Genomic DNA, 16,437 nt, shown 5'->3' on the forward strand with positions numbered 1-16,437 from the left:
CTACTTTACATATAAAGCTTTCAACAAGATTTTTTTTTTAATTCTGTTACCTTATGTTGGTATATTTAATACATTTCCTCATTTATCCTTGTCAATAGTGAAAACTATCATTATAACCACAGGTAGCTCACCGAATGGATTTTCTGAAAAATTCTACCTTATTGTAATAGAGTGTACTGAAGATAACCGTTCATTATTACAAATGTGGAATTTACATTTAAAGTCTGTTCCTGTTTCATTGGGTGAGTCTTTAAAAAAAAAATTTTTTTTATATAGGATTGAATTAAATTCTGTATAATTAGTTCAATGCACATTTTTAAAGTTATTCTTATAATTATAGCTTTTAGTTAATTAAAAAGCAAAATAATTCTTTTGTTTTCTTGCTCTAAAGAATCTTTGATTTGTTTTTTATCTTACCTAAGGCCACATTACATTATAAACTATAACAATTATAATGTTTATATAGTTCCCCATAGTTTGCTTTTTTTCTTACATTTTATAGATGAAAAAGTGGATACAAAAATTTCTGGAGGAGCTTGGCAGCCAGAAGAACATACTTCTTCTCCAGAAAAGATCCTGTCTCCATTTTCGCATAAGTATCAGGCTTGCAGAGCCAATCTCCAGAGTACCAGCAAGTTGACTCTGTCCTCAGAAATAGTTTATAGCCAAGAGTTGGATTTGCCAGAAGGAGTTGAGATAATAAGTGTTAAGCCATCAGCAGGTTTGTAAACTTTGTGAAGAGACTAATTAAGCTTTGTAATTCACAAGTATTTGCTAAGTGTTTTATATATAGGTGCCACTGCCTCTTTTTAAATTCAAACAGAAGGGGAAATGGAATTTTCACTCAGTACCCTAATTTGAAAACTTAGATTATGTTTTCAGATCATGCTGACATTTCTCAATGTCATTTCTAGTCTTAAATGTTAATTTTTAAATCAAATTTTGATTATCTTTTTGTGAAGACAAAGTGAACGTTTCTAGGGCAGAGGTAATAACACGGTTGTACTTATTTGCCAGATCTGATAAAATTGGAATTAACTCTAGAGCCATGCACGCTTTAGAATTTGTGTGTGGTTCCTAATGTCATATCTGTCATCCTTGTCCTAGGGCAGCAATTTTCAAAATGTGGATTCCTCAGGCCAGCAATATCAATATTACCTTTTTAACTTACTAGAAATAAAAAAATTCTTGGGCTAACCCCTAGTTTTACTGAATTACCAACTCTGATGTGGGACCCACCTCTTTTTAAATTCAAGAAGTACTGTTTTAAGAAATCAATACAAAAATTCATGTTTTTAATCATACCATTTTTTCTTTTTCGTAATCATAGTTTCAGGTTTTCTACTAATCTGTCATTTACTTATTTAACCTGTCATTTAGTTATTCTTTTGATTGTTTACTTGGAATGTTTTCTTCTTGCCATGTTGTTATCAGGCATTTAGTCTTTCCAAGTGATAACATTAGTGGGCGTGAATATATTAACTGTGTTGTGACAACTTTTGCATTCAACTTTTTGGTATAGCTTGATGAAAGAGTCTCAATGTAAGGAAATCAGTGTTTGAAAAGAAAGACTTGTGCATTAACACAGCTTTAAGAGCTGTTACCCTTTGAACAGTATAATCTTCCTGACTGAACTCCTATTAAGATATTATGGTAACTAGAGAAATTGAAGATATCTCTACAAAGAGTGCTTTTGTTCAATGTTGACTCAAGTTATGTTTGAAAAAGAAAACAAAAAGGTTAAAAAGAAATTATTTGACAAAGACTGTCGCTTATGGTAAAAGTTTTTTCCCTTAGTCTTCAGAATTTTTTTTTTTTTTGATCAGGACTATTTTCTGTTCAGTTCAGAGAAACCAGTGGCAATGCTGATTGTGTCCTTTGGAAATACGATATTTCTTAAGGAATTAAAAAAATAAGAAGATAATGTTCTTTAACATTTCTGTATTAAAATTAATACTGTATGTTTAATAGTTTGGGACAGTGATTGGCGAACTATGGGCAATCTACACTGTAAATATGTTTGATTGAAAAATAGCTATATCTATTTGTTACTTTTGTTCATGATTGCTTTTGTCTAACAATGGCAACATTTAGTACTTGTAACAGACATCCTATGGTCAGTAAAGTCTCAGAAGCGACTACTACCTTGCAAAAAATTTGTTGACTCCTAGTTTAGGAAATGAAGAGTTTATAACTAACATGAAGCCCAAGCAAACGTTGTACTCCACATAGGAGTACAATATCAGTCCTCTCAATATCAGTTACATTAAACATACACCTCAGTGATGAAGGCCCCATTTATGTGCTAGGTTGAGAGTCAAGACTAGAATTCAGGTTTTCTAAATCTGCTTAGAAAAGTCTATTTGGTTTAGGCATAAGATCCTTAATACTATAAATTCAGGAGCTGAAGTAAGTTATCTCAGTTTTCTTTCAGCTCTTGTAAGAATTTTTTTTTTAAAATACCTGTTTGAGGTCATTAAAATCTTCTTGCTGATATTACTGACCCATCAACTATATACAAGTTCATGTTAAGAGTAGTTCAAAGACAAATACCTTTAGCACATGAAAGCAGAAATATTTCACCTGATTTGACACTTTTTAATTACTTGTCTTGTTTTAGGTCATCTGAGTTCTTCTTCCATATATCCCATATGCAGTGCTCCTTATTTGTTGGTAACTTCATGCTCAGATGAAAAAGTAAGATTCTGGAGATGCAGAGTAACAAATGGAGATTCGACCATGTTGAAGAATGAGAAAATGGATCTCGTATACATTTGGGAAGAATGGCCATTACTTATTGAAGATGGACTTCAGAACAATAGTAGTATAGCTGTACCCGGCACACCTGTAGAAGTTAGCTGTGCACATACAAATCGGTTAGCAGTAGCATATAAGCAGCTTACATCTAGTGGTAAATCTTCTCAGGACTTTGTAATGCATGTAAGTATTTTTGAATGTGAGTCTACTGGAGGTTCTTGTTGGATACTTGAACAGACAATTCATTTAGATGAGTTAAATACAGTATTGGATTCCGGTATTAATATTGATAGCAATTTAGTGACTTACAATAAACAAGAGGCATATTTATCCAGTAAAGACAGTATCACATCAGATACAAAACGTTTAGTTCACTTAGATTGGATGTCTAGAGAAGATGGTTCTCATATCCTTACAATAGGAATTGGATCAAAGCTTTTTATGTATGGACCTCTGGCTGGCAAGGCACCAGAACAGACTGGTAAGGAAGGACTTGCCTTTCCTCTCTGGGAGAGTACTAAAGTTATGCCTCTTTCTAAGTTTATATTGTTACGAAGCATGGACTTAGTTTCATCTGTAGAAGGCTCTCCACCTCTTCCTGTGTCTTTATCGTGGGTCCGGGATGGCATCCTTGTGGTAGGAATGGATTGTGAAATGCATGTATATTCCCAGTGGCAGCCGTCTTCTCAACAAGAACCTCTTACAACAGATTCATACAGTGGGAGCACTCCGTCAATAATAAGCTTAATAAAACAGAGTAATTCATCAAGTTCTGGATTACATCCTCCCAAGAAAACTCTGACTCGATCCATGACCAGTCTTGCACAGAAAATCTGTGGGAAGAAAACCGCATTTGATCCATCTGTGGATATGGAAGATTCTGGTCTTTTTGAAGCAGCTCATGCACTTTCTCCAACTTTACCTCAGTACCATCCTTTGCAACTTCTGGAACTCATGGATCTTGGCAAAGTTCGGCGAGCAAAAGCCATCTTGTCACATCTGGTCAAGTGCATTGCTGGAGAAATTGTGGCTCTGAATGAAGCAGAATCCAACCATGAGCGCCGCTTGAGATCCCTGACCATCAGCGCTAGTGGCAGCACTACCAGAGACCCCCAGGCATTCAACAAGAGTGAAAATACAGACTACACAGAAATAGATTCTGTCCCGCCACTTCCTTTGTATGCCTTACTTGCAGCAGATGATGACAGCTGTAATCTTTACTCATCTTTGGAAAAGTCTAGTAATCAGGGTACCTTAAACAACTCGAACAAGTTGTCAAAGGAAAGTTACGATGACCTTTTTCAAATCTCAGCTTTAACGTCTGATAGTGATGTGTTAGAGATAGATGAAGAAAATACAAAGCCCAAGGTTATTGACCTTTCACAATACAGTCCAACTTACTTTGGTCCAGAGCATGCTCAGGTACTTTCTGGTCACTTACTTCATTCTAGTTTACCAGGACTCAGCCGGATGGAGCAGATGTCTTTGATGGCCTTAGCAGACACAATTGCAACTACCAGCACTGACATTGGAGAAAGCAGAGACAAAAGCCAAGGTAAAATTGAGTTGAATGGCACATCAGAGGGAAAACTGATAATAGTTTTACTTACACAGAAAATAGTCATTTAAGAAATTTTCTAAAAAAAATGATGCCCTGATTTTTTAAATCATCACTGGTGTTTTCACATTGGGTTTGACAGTAATATATACTCTTTATCCCATTATAACTGAAGAGAAGAGACAAGTAATTATTATGCCAGCAAATTTTATCTTATTGTTTGATAAAATTGTAAAGATCCAACCAAGTCCTTTAGAGTTTCTTAAATGTTTTAGATATTTGAAAATAAGTTTCTTTCTGCATTATTTTTTCTTGTGTTGTAATAACCCACTGTTAACATTATGGCTTGCTTTTTATAAATATTATGCTCTTTAATGAGTGTTAATATATACTCCTTCATTGAATAGCAAAAGTAAACAGAAACTAAGGCCTTTTCCTCACTCAGAGAGCATTTTCTTCTTAGTCTCCTGAACGTGGACAAATATAAATATAGAATTCCCACTCATCTGAAATTAACAAGCCTAGCCTTATGCACCAAGTGGTAGGATGTTCTTGTAAACTATGATTGAAAGGGAAGTTTGAGATAAATTCGGGGGGAAAAAAAGAAAAAAGTTAAAAATTTAAGGAAAAAACAATTTGGTCATTGCTTTTACCTTAAGAGTTATTGCTAGCAGATGTATTTTTTATAAGAATTTGTTGTATGTATTTTATACAAATATACAATTAAACCCTTCTACCATAGAATCCATTTTTTTTCAGATGAGTGGGATGGACATATGAATTGAACCATTGTGGAAAATATTGTAACATATCACAGTGAAGTTTACAGTTTTATAATTTAGTCACATTTGAATTTAAATGAGATTCAGTGCATATGAGGTCAGATTACAAAAAAATAAGATAGACCCTGAGTCAGTCAATTCATTATTTCTTACCAATTTTTAAGTATATTGCATTATTTTCTGTAATATATGGTTGCATAGGAAAAGAAATATCAACTAATACTTTAGTCTGATAGCTTTTGTCAGTTTCAGAATGTTTTTTCATGTATTTGTTGTGTTGGCATAGGTTTTTTTGCCAGTGTTGTTTGTGTTTATTTTGTCTTGCTAGTGAGATGTTTTCTTTTTATAAATAAAAATAAGGAAATTATTTTCCCTGTTGTTTACAGGTGGAGAAACACTTGATGAATGTGGATTAAAATTTCTTCTGGCTGTTCGACTTCATACTTTTCTTACAACTTCCCTTCCAGCTTACCGAGCCCAACTTCTTCACCAAGGTGATTTTGGTGGTAATATATCAGAAGGAAGTGAGAAGAAGAGAGAGGCTTGAGAATTTAGTTTTGTTTTTTGCCCAGATATAAGAATGACAGGTTTAGCACATTCTAAGTCACCTTAATTCATTTAAAAAAAAAAAAATTTTATTTCTTCCCTTATTTTGTTAGGTGGTAAAAATTAATGAAGATTGGTTATTAAGGCGTTGGATAGTCTGTGTTACATTTTTAAATACAAGATGTATTAAAGGCCAGTTAATGTTTCATTCACTTTCATCTCTTATTTACATTTTCTTTTTCACATTTATCCTAATTCAGTTTTTCTATAAAACTTGAGTATCATATTTGTTATAGAAATATTATATACTCAGTTTTTAATTGCTTAAAATGAAAAACTGAATACTGGAACATTCAAAGAAAAAATTCCCCCATACCCAAAACTATTGTTAACATTAGCATGTATTTCAGGTATTAGTTTATTAGTACTTTAGATACTCATATTTAGGATTAAGGGAACATAAGCAAGCCATGATACTTAGTGACTGAGTGTCTAGGAAGTTCAGGTAAAATAACTTGCCCAAAATTATATAGCTTGCTAGGGACTAATTGGAATTCAGTGCTTATATTCTGCTTCTGGAGTCCTTGCAGTACTCTATTCTGTTTGCTAAGCTGTGCTGTTGTTGATGCTTTTTTAATTCCATGAATTAAATCCACAGATCAATTGTTGATCAAAAGAAAGTGAGAATCAGCTTTTAAGAGTAATTATATCAGTACAGAATAATGCCTTAGGTGTTTCTCATTGTCTAAGAAAAGGTGGCCAATGATAGCTAAAGAACAAGAATTCTCACTACAGTGGCACTGTTCACAGTATTTTCTTTAACATTTTAAAAAGCATTTTAATATTAGAATATATGGTCATTATAGAAAATAGTGAAGGGGTGGAGTTATTTGGAGAATCAAAACATAATAATAACCTGTATTCCCTCCAGAATAACCACTTACTTGTGCTGTGAATCACTAAGGCTAGACAGTTTATTGCAAACATTGAGTTCGCATTTCTGATAATCATCTTATAGTTTTGATTATGGTTCTTATAAACATTATTTTTGATGTTTTTTCAGGTCTTTCTACTAGTCATTTTGCCTGGGCCTTTCACTCGGTAGCAGAAGAAGAACTGCTAAACATGTTGCCAGCGATGCAAAAAGATGATCCTACTTGGTCTGAACTAAGAGCTATGGGTGTGGGGTGGTGGGTCCGGAATAACCGAATTTTACGCAAATGCATGGAAAAGGTAAGTGTTTTATTCTGGTATAAAAAACTCTGGTATTTTGGAAGTTTCTTTAAATGACACCTATATTTCTTCTGTTATTACTTCTTTTAAAAAAGTACTTTTAAAGTCTTTGTATGTCAAAATATGGAGCGTATTTTAAAATTTTCTACTTTTATTCCTCAAAATATGTAATATATTTAAAAAATTTCCATTTTAATTCTTCAGTTGTCAGAGAGCATGTTTATTTAGTAATTTATGACTTAATTTTATAAAATATTATGTTTAGAAAAATGAAATAGTACAGAAGAGCTTGTAATGTAAAGTGTAGTCTTCTTTTTACATCTTTGTATCCTTGGAAGCCTTCATCATAGGTTACTTTCACAATTATAATATATATATATATAAATATATATATATATATATGAGATCAAGTATAGTTTTTAAAAATATTAATGTTCAGTGGACATAAGATCTGTGCCAGTCTTGTATCTGAGAGAAATTATTTGTTCACTTAAAAAATGGTTTCTGCTAAATTTGACTAACATTTTCTAATTATAGGTGGCCAAAGCAGCCTTTCATAGAAAAAATGACCCTTTAGATGCTGCCATTTTTTACCTTGCAATGAAAAAGAAAGCTGTGATTTGGGGATTATATAGGTAGGTGAGAATACTGCTTCAAAATGAATGAATATCTTTCCATAAGGAATAGGCATATGATTTTAAGATTATTGTTTTTGTGAGTATGGTTCATATGGATCATTAGTTATTTTTGTATTTAAGGAGAAATTTCATAAGGAAGAAGCCCAGATGTGTCCTGGAAGAGGGGTATCTTGATAAGGTCACTACAGTTTGTTTTTAGGTTTATTAGTTAAAAAAACATTTTTTGCTTGTTTTTCCAAGAATCAAATTAGAAATGAGTATCTTGAGTGAGAAGTAAATAAATTGGTGGTATTTGGAATAAGAGCAAATTACCATCCAGACTATCCTCTTCCTCTGGGTCCTGGCTCCATTCCTGAGCCTAGGGCTACGTGGAATTTACTCTTTCACTTGTCTGGTGAGACTTGGTTTTTATAAATAGTTTACTATTGCTTAGGGTTTACTTCTAGGGTCTCTGAGTGAGTAACAACGTTAGGGGGAAAATCATGTTACCAAATCAGTTTTTTAAAGAGATGAATCTTTCACAGTTGTTTCAAACCAGATATATTCTTTTTATTTTGATCATCAAATTGACCCTGAGGTGGGCAACAGTGTTTAAGGTGGTTGATGAGATTTAAATTGTGAAGTAGCACAGAAGTTAATAAAAGTTAATGTATCTGACATGGATTTAAAAATAATTTCTCATAGTTATGCTAATGCAGTTTGCTTCATAATTTGAGAGAATTTTTTTCAATAATTCCTGAGATGTATAAAGTGTTTACCTGATCTTATTGTATGCAAGAGAAGCAATGTTGAGTAATTTTTGAACTGGCAAATATTTCTTTAGGGTCTAATTTTTATGTGAATAACTGTAAAATTTGTTTTCATGTAAAAACATTGTGCTCTAGGCTCTCCCTGGTGGCGCAGCGGGTTAAAGCACAGCGCTGAGAGGCTAAAGCCACTTCCACATGAGTTTGATTCCCTCCTGCCCCGGAGGTGACCACATGGCGCGGCAGACCTCTCCTGACCCGCCCGCTGCTCCCCTTCTCTGGTGAAGCCTCTCACCGCCCCTGATACTCTGGCCTGTACCCCAGTTCTGTATGAATAAATAAATAAATCTTGAAAAAAAAAACATTGTGCTCTAGACTGTTCATACTTTTTTTTTTTTTTTTTTTTGCAGATCCCAAAAAGATGTAAAGATGACACAGTTTTTTGGGCACAATTTTGATGATGAGCGATGGCGTAAAGCAGCTTTAAAAAATGCTTTTTCTTTATTAGGCAAACAGAGATTTGAACATTCTGCTGCCTTTTTTCTTTTAGCTGGTTGCCTCAGAGATGCAATTGAGGTAATGAATGAAACTTTCATAAAAATAGTATGGCCATGTTTTTAAGGTTACATAGGAACTAAATACAATGTTTTAAGTGCAGTGAAAATAACACAAAAGATAAATATCTGAAATAACTGATAATATTTTATACCAGTATTTCAAATTTTGTCATAGTGTCAGTTAAGATTTTTTTTTTTTGAGAATTAAGATTGACCAGGTTGTTTTGATGAATAGAGACAGGTAATTGGTCTGATTCTTAACCATTTTAATGAACAGGTTAGAAAAGTTTGTCCTGTATTCGAACATATTTGAACCTACATGACTTTAATTTAATGAAATTTTTAACTGATTATTTCTCAGTAGACTTTAAGTTTATGAAATTTGAAGATATTATAACATTTGTGTCTGAAATTGCCCTCACCCTCAGTTTCATACAAGTGTGATTCAAACAAATTTTAAGTTTGGGAAAATTTCTTTGTGGATGGGGAAGAGTAAAATTTCAATAATAAAGCAAAGTAAGTTATTGGAATTGATGAATTATTCAGTATTGTCTCATTAGGCTTATATTTTTTTCAAGCAAATATAGTACTAGTGGGTAAATTTACCAGCATTAACATATAGGTTATAAAGCTGGTTTGCAAAAAGCAAGCTGTGTATGTTTTGCTTGTTGTTATCCTGGTTTGTAAATTTTGTTTATTAGTAAAATGTGGGTTGTTTTAGTTATTAATGAATCAGTTGAATTCACCTTAAAAAATGAAATAAATATTTGAATATTTTATTTTTTTAAGGTATGTCTTGAGAAACTGAATGACATTCAGCTGGCTTTTGTAATAGCAAGACTTTATGAATCTGAATTTGATACATCTGCAACATATAAATCTATTTTACGTAAAAAAGTTTTGGGAATTGATTCTCCTGTTGGTGAACTCAATTCATTGAATCTAAATATGCATTGTGATCCTTTTCTTCGGAGTATGGCATATTGGATTTTGGAAGATTATAGTAGTGCACTGGAAACATTAATAAAACAACCTGTTAGAGAGGATGATGGTAAGTTGCAAATCCAAAATGTTAGTGATTACGAGTTTTATTAGTACTTAGTGGGTGTAGAGCATACTGTTGGATCCTAAGGGTTTCTCCCACTGTGCAAAAGTAGAGTGTCTGTTTGTTATGAATCAATAGGTTATTTTCTGAGTCCAGTAATGACAAATTTACCATGTAAATCAATGGTAACTGCGTTCCAGATCCCAAAAATAACTCTGGGGTTGTTTAGCTTCAGCAGTAGAGAAGTATGAGTCAGTTTTGGGGAGTGTTGTTTAGATTGGGAAGACTTTTCTGATAAGATCTTTGAACAGAGACCTAATTAAAATGAGCAAGTGATCAAAATAGATATCTGGGTGAAGTGTGGTTTTAGAAACAGTAAGGAAACCAAGGAAACAGTAAATAAAATGGCCTTGAAACAAGTGTGTACATATGTAAAAAGAACTGTACTGTAGGCCTTTGTATGTAGTTGTATATATTTACAAGATGAAGTTAGCAACAGAAATAAGATATGCACCTTATTATCAGCATATAGATTCTGTGTAAAGCCAGAAGGTTATAGGTGTTCACGCAGGGGTTCAGATGGAAAAGGGAGCAAACATTTAACTCTAGGGTACTCTTGACATTGAAAAGTAGAGCAGATAAGGAAGATCTGGCAAAGCACACTGAAGAAAAGTAGAAAAAGACACAGTTATATGTGGAAGTTTTAAGTTATTTTGGATTATAACCTGAGGACATGAAATCAGTATAACTTTCCTAGTATGTTAGAACACTTCTGTTATAAATGTGTTCTTGTCTATTCAGTGCTATATTTTAGTTAATCTGTTGATAAAATGTTAAAAGCTAGGTTTAGAAAGGTGCCACAGTAGAGAAAAAGTACTACAGCTTATGTGTTGAAGATGTTTTCTTATCTTATAAAATAAATTTATTTTCAGATCAAGTCATGACTTCAGTTTGTAATCCTGCAGTTTTTAATTTCTATAATTATCTACGAACGCATCCTCTCCTGCTGAGGCGTCATTTTGGATCATCTGATGTATTTTCCACACACATGACTTTAACAGGAAAAAGTGGGCTGGCAGGTACAATTAACTTAAGTGAAAGGAGATTATTTTTTACTGCTGCCTGTGCCCACTTAAAAGCTGGCTGCCCCATGTTGGCTTTAGAAGTATTATCAAAGATGCCAAAAGTCATCAAGAAAACAAAACCTTTTTGTAAAGCATCTAGTGTTTTGAATACCAGTCAAGATCTTTCTCCTTCTTCACCATTAAAATTGGATGCAAAGGAAGATAAGTCTTCTGCTATTGATTGGTCACAATCAGTAATCAATGGTTTTGGATCTTCTTCAGAGGGTTCCTCAGAGAAACAGTCAAACTCCACTCTTTCTTTTGACTGGAGCCAACCAAGTGTTGTATTTCAAGATGACTCTTTAGAATTAAAGTGGGACAGTGATGATGATGAAAATGAGGATCTCCCTGTTTCAAGGAAAGAACTAAAACTTGCACAAAGAAAAATAAGTAAAACTGTAGAAGAAATGAGTTCTAATTATACAGAATCTCTCAGCACACTAGATGAAAGTGACATTTTAAGTCCATCAGAAGATATAATTGCTGTTCAATTAAAATTTAGAGCATGTTTAAAGATTCTCACAGTAGAACTTCGTACTTTATCTACTGGCTATGAAATAGATGGTGGAAAATTGCGTTACCAACTATATCACTGGCTTGAAAAAGAAGTGATAGCTCTTCAGAGGACTTGTGACTATTGTTCAGATGCTGAAGAATTGCAGTCTGCATTGGGTGAAAATGGAAATGAATTTGGATTAAATGAAGATGTTGGAGATTTACCTCACCAAACAAAAGTGAAACAACTGAAAGAAAGTTTTCAGGAAAAACGACAATGGCTTTTAAAATACCAGTCACTTTTAAGAATGTTTCTAAGCTACTGCGTACTTCATGGATCCCATGGTGGGGGTCTTGCATCTGTGAGAATGGAATTGATTCTGCTTTTACAAGAATCTCAGCAGGTATGTACATATAGTACATATATGAATCAATTTTTGATAATACTTTTTTAAATGTTAAAATTCTTGATTTTCTTTGTTACGCTTACTTTGAAGAGTGATCCTTTTTGCTTCATGCTGAGTGTTAGAGTTGTATATGTATTGTGGTAAAAAGACAGCTTGAATTTAGCCCCTAAAGTCTGCTACATGCATTCTCCACAGTCTTATCACACTGTACTGTGAGTTGAATAACTTTTCTTTACGACAAGAGAGTATTGTTCCATCATTTCTCAGTTTAATTGATAGAATCAATAGTATATTGACCTCCCTGATCCTCTCTTATTTTGTAATTGCTTCTGTGATGCTTTTAGCTTTTGTTTTGAAGTTTTCAAGAAGATCCCAAGTTACTTAAGTGTGGAATTATAACTACAAATAGTTTGATTAACATTTTCCCCCTTTGTTTTTAAGGAAACATCAGAGCCAGTATTTCCAAGCCCTCTGTCCGAGCAAACCTCCGTACCCCTCCTTTTTGCTTGTACAGCCAGTGCCAAAACAGTAGTTGCCAATCCGTTATTGCACCTTAGTAATCTAACACATGATATTCTACATGCCATAATAAACTTTGATTCGCCACCCCATCCTGATATCCAGAGCAGTAAAGTAAGTATTCTAGTTTCAGCCTTTTACTGTGTCTTATATTCAGTGTTAAAGTAAAAGATAGATAAGTCTTTTTATGAACAGTTTTCAACATCAGAGTGTAGTGATTGTTTATATAATATTAGAATATTATCATATAATATTACGGTTACAGACCAAACTCATGTCACTTGAGTTACTAATGTTTCAAATTTTTATCATAATGCAATTTATTTTGTCTTATTTAGTATTTTTATTAAGATAGAAGTAACAAACATGTGCGGATATATGAGTATTTCCTTTGTAAAGTATACCTAGTGAAAAAGGTGATTGTTTTCTAGAGATCAAAGCTTAATATTTTGGTATAAATATACCAATAAAAATGTTTTTCTTTCATAATAAAATACTACATATTTTAAGAATAATGTTGTAAAGCTACCCTCACCCCTCCCCCCACCATGATTTCTCTAGGCTAATTGTTAAGTCATAAATAGCTACAGCAGAATCACCTGAAATGTTTATTAAAAGTTTGGATTGCTGGCCCTCCCTGGTGGCGCAGTGGGCTAAAGCACAGCACTAAGAAGCTAAAGCCACTTCCGCATGAGTTCGAATCCCGCCTGCCCTGGAGGAGATCCACATGGCGAGACAGAACTCTCCTGACCCGCCCTTTCCTCCCCTCAGCAGTGTACTTGGTAGATTTGCCTGTTCTGCTCCCCACTCTGTCCCTAGTGAAGCCTCTCACCCTCTGCATATCTGGCCTGTACCTCAGTTCTGTATGAATAAATAAATAAATCTTTAAAAAAAAAAAAAAAGTTTGGATTGCTAAATTCACTCCAGACTTATTGAATCAGTCTGTGAGTATCAGTTCTAGGAATATGTTTTTTAGTTCTTCAGGTGATTGTGATATATAGCTAAATCATATAGATATCTAGTCAGCCATACTGTCTTCCCATCAATCCTCACTCTACTTGTATCTACCACCAACATCACATTTCATTTTGTTAAGAAATAAATTTTCTTCAGGTTGTGCTCATGTCATCCAGCTGTCCCATATTTAACTTTAATCATAGCTTTTGTGTTTGAGAACCATTCTGAAACATTACTTAATGTAACTAATCATTTGTTTGCTTATAATAATGTGAGTTGGCTCATTAATCTTGGTTGGACCAGGTTGGGCTGATCTCTAGAATCTTCCATTTGTTTTTCATCACCTGGTTAATTGACAGGATTCTGGATTATCTAGAATGACCTTTCTAGTAGATGGCAAACTTTTTTAATAATCTGGGTCATTTGCGTCTCATCCTGCAGCAGATAAGTTTAGCTTGTTAGTATCTGTTCTCTAGATAAACAGAACCAATGGTGGGTGGGTGTGCACAAGCAGGCACATGCACTTATTAAAATGGACTTTATTATGAGCAATTGGCTCACATAATTATAGAGATTAAGAGGTTCCTGCAGTTAAGATGCTGAGACCCAGGAGAGCTGATTATGTCAGTTCAAAGTCCTGAAAACCAGGAACCAGAAACCAATAGTGAAAATTCCAGTTGGAAAGTGTTAAAGCATTAGCCCAAGAAAAGCCATATTTCAGTTCCAGTGTAAAGGCGGGGGGCGGTGGTGGGGGAACAATATTCTTTATAATGGGTGATGTTAAACATTTCTACTTTGGAAAAGTGTCTTTTTAGCTTTCTGCCTATTTTTTTTTTAAAGATTTATTTATTTATTCATACAGAACTGGGGTACAGGCCAGATATGCAGAGGGTGAGAGGCTTCACCAGGGACAGAGTGGGGAGCAGAACAGGCAGATCAACAAAGTACACTGCTGAGGGGAGCAGTGGGCGGGTCAGGAGAGGTCTGCCACGCCATGTGGATCTCCTCCAGGGCAGCCGGGAATTGAACTGATGCGGAAGTGGCTTAAGCTTCTTAGTGCTGTGCTTTAACCCGCTGCGCCACCAGGAAGGGCCTCTTCTGCCTATTTTTTGATTGGATTGTTTTGTTTTTGTACTGTTGTGTAAGCTCTTCATAGATCTTTAATATCAGTCTCTATCAGTTCCGTGGTATACAAATATTTCCCCCAAATCACTAGAGTAACTCTTTGTTTTGGTTGCTATTTTCTTTTGCTGTACAGAAGCATTTCAGTTTGATGTAGTTCCAGCTTACTATCAAAGAAATCCAAATCAAAAACAATGATATCCATCTCACACCTGTGAGAATGGCCCATATAAAAAACTAGAGACAATAAATGCTGGCAAAGATGTAGTGAAAGGAACTCTTACACTGCTGGTGGGAATGTAAACTGGTCCAGTCACTCTGAAAAGCTGTGTGGAGGTTTCTCAAAACATTCAAAATGGATCTACCACATATGATCCAGTGATTCCACTCCTAGGAATCTACCCAGAGAACACAAAAACAAACCTGCACTCCTCAATACTCCAGTCCAGATGAATGGATCAAGAAGATGTGGTGTACATACACAATGGAGTACCACTCAGTAAAAAACAAAACATGACCTCATGCTTTTTGTGGCAACATGGATGGAGTTGGAAGGGACTATACTCAGCTAAATAACTCAGAAGGAAAAGATATGTAGTCAGACACAAGAAGTTCCACAAACTCAGACTTTTTGTTCTATTCAGGTCTTCAGTTGATTGAGTGAGGTTTACTCACGTAAGTGAGGACAATCTGCTCAATATAGTCTGCAGCTCAAATATTGATCTCATTCATAACCATCCAAACAAGTACACCAAGAATAATGTTTGATGAAGTCTCTGCACATTACTTGTTCCAGTCAAGTTGATACATAAAGTTAACCCTTATAATCATATATTTAATCATTTTACACAGTTGTTACAGGGATTTAAAAAACAATAAGACTTTAGTTTGTAAGGCCTTAATAGGCTCAGAACTCATATATCACTTCTCCTGCATACTCTTGGTCAATGTAAGTCAGAGCCCAGCCCAGATTCAATGGAGAAATAGTCTATTTCTTTAAATAGGAGAAGCTGGAAAATGTTTTCGTTTTTGTAGTAGTCTTTGTGCACCCTTTGCTGTTTCATTAATATGATTATATCCTTAATTTTAATTCATACCACATCTTTTATCTGCATAAAAGACTATCACATACATCATTAAATCAAGAATGCAGTCTTTTAATATTTTAGTCTACTCTGTTTTCTTCATTATCAGATTGCTCTTATGCTATATTTAGAGCATTTATCAATACAAATGTTCACATTTTCTGTCTTTAATACCTTTCCTTTCTCTAAATACTCATTCTTTTCAAATTGTTCCTGCTGTTCTTTAATGACCTCTTCTTAAGTGAACTGTTTATCAGGCTGTCATGTTCATATTTCTGTTGAGAAAAAAGCAGGTTAAGTCTTGGAGAGTTGCTTCTAATATATGCCACATGTAACATTGAAGAGCTGTCTGTTTTCCATTAACTACTGAAATAGAAATTAGATAGTAGAAGCATGTTTTACAACTTCATTATGTTTTCCTTTAATTGTCCTATAGTGAGTGATCTGTCTAGACAGGAGTGTTAAGGGAAAAAAAGAAATACTTGTTACTAAGGGCAAATTTTTATTTGTTATAAAAAATGCTGATTAAATAATGTCTTAAAGTTTTTTACTTATATTTTTAAAATTATGGTCATTTTGTTTTTCTCCCCCTAGGTATATGTAATGCATACTTTAGCAGCTTCACTTTCTGCTTGTATTTATCAGTGCCTTTGTGGTAGTCATAACTACAGGTAAATATCCATTTGTGAAATTTAAGAATGTTTATAATAACTGATGAGTTTTCAGGATTTGTGTACTTTTAGTTTAGAAGACCTGTATGAAGTAATCTACTTTAAATAATGCAAAAAGCATGGATGACATATTAAATACCCTTGTTTTTTAATGTATTATGTCTTTATGGTTAGTGATTCCCAAATAAATAGAAT

The 16,437-nt window shown here is 34.0% G+C and overlaps 1 protein-coding gene across 2 annotated transcripts in view; it reads left to right on the forward strand.

Annotated features, from left to right (window-relative positions):
* The window catches only part of DMXL1 (Dmx-like 1), a 111,295-nt gene that overhangs the window by 43,107 nt on the left and 51,751 nt on the right, over window positions 1–16,437 (forward strand). For both annotated transcript variants that reach the window (XM_012727984.1, XM_004686653.2), the window contains exons 16-26: window positions 123–242; window positions 503–721; window positions 2,621–4,312; window positions 5,484–5,591; window positions 6,707–6,876; window positions 7,414–7,511; window positions 8,671–8,836; window positions 9,607–9,868; window positions 10,795–11,885; window positions 12,330–12,521; window positions 16,166–16,242. In XM_012727984.1, coding sequence (XP_012583438.1) covers window positions 123–242; window positions 503–721; window positions 2,621–4,312; window positions 5,484–5,591; window positions 6,707–6,876; window positions 7,414–7,511; window positions 8,671–8,836; window positions 9,607–9,868; window positions 10,795–11,885; window positions 12,330–12,521; window positions 16,166–16,242 — 4,195 coding nt within the window. The remainder of the gene's footprint in view (window positions 1–122; window positions 243–502; window positions 722–2,620; window positions 4,313–5,483; window positions 5,592–6,706; window positions 6,877–7,413; window positions 7,512–8,670; window positions 8,837–9,606; window positions 9,869–10,794; window positions 11,886–12,329; window positions 12,522–16,165; window positions 16,243–16,437) is intronic.

Source organism: Condylura cristata, unplaced genomic scaffold (genome assembly GCF_000260355.1).
Source record: "Condylura cristata isolate star-nosed mole 26May11 unplaced genomic scaffold, ConCri1.0 scaffold00021, whole genome shotgun sequence".
Classification (NCBI taxonomy): Eukaryota; Metazoa; Chordata; class Mammalia; order Eulipotyphla; family Talpidae; genus Condylura; species Condylura cristata.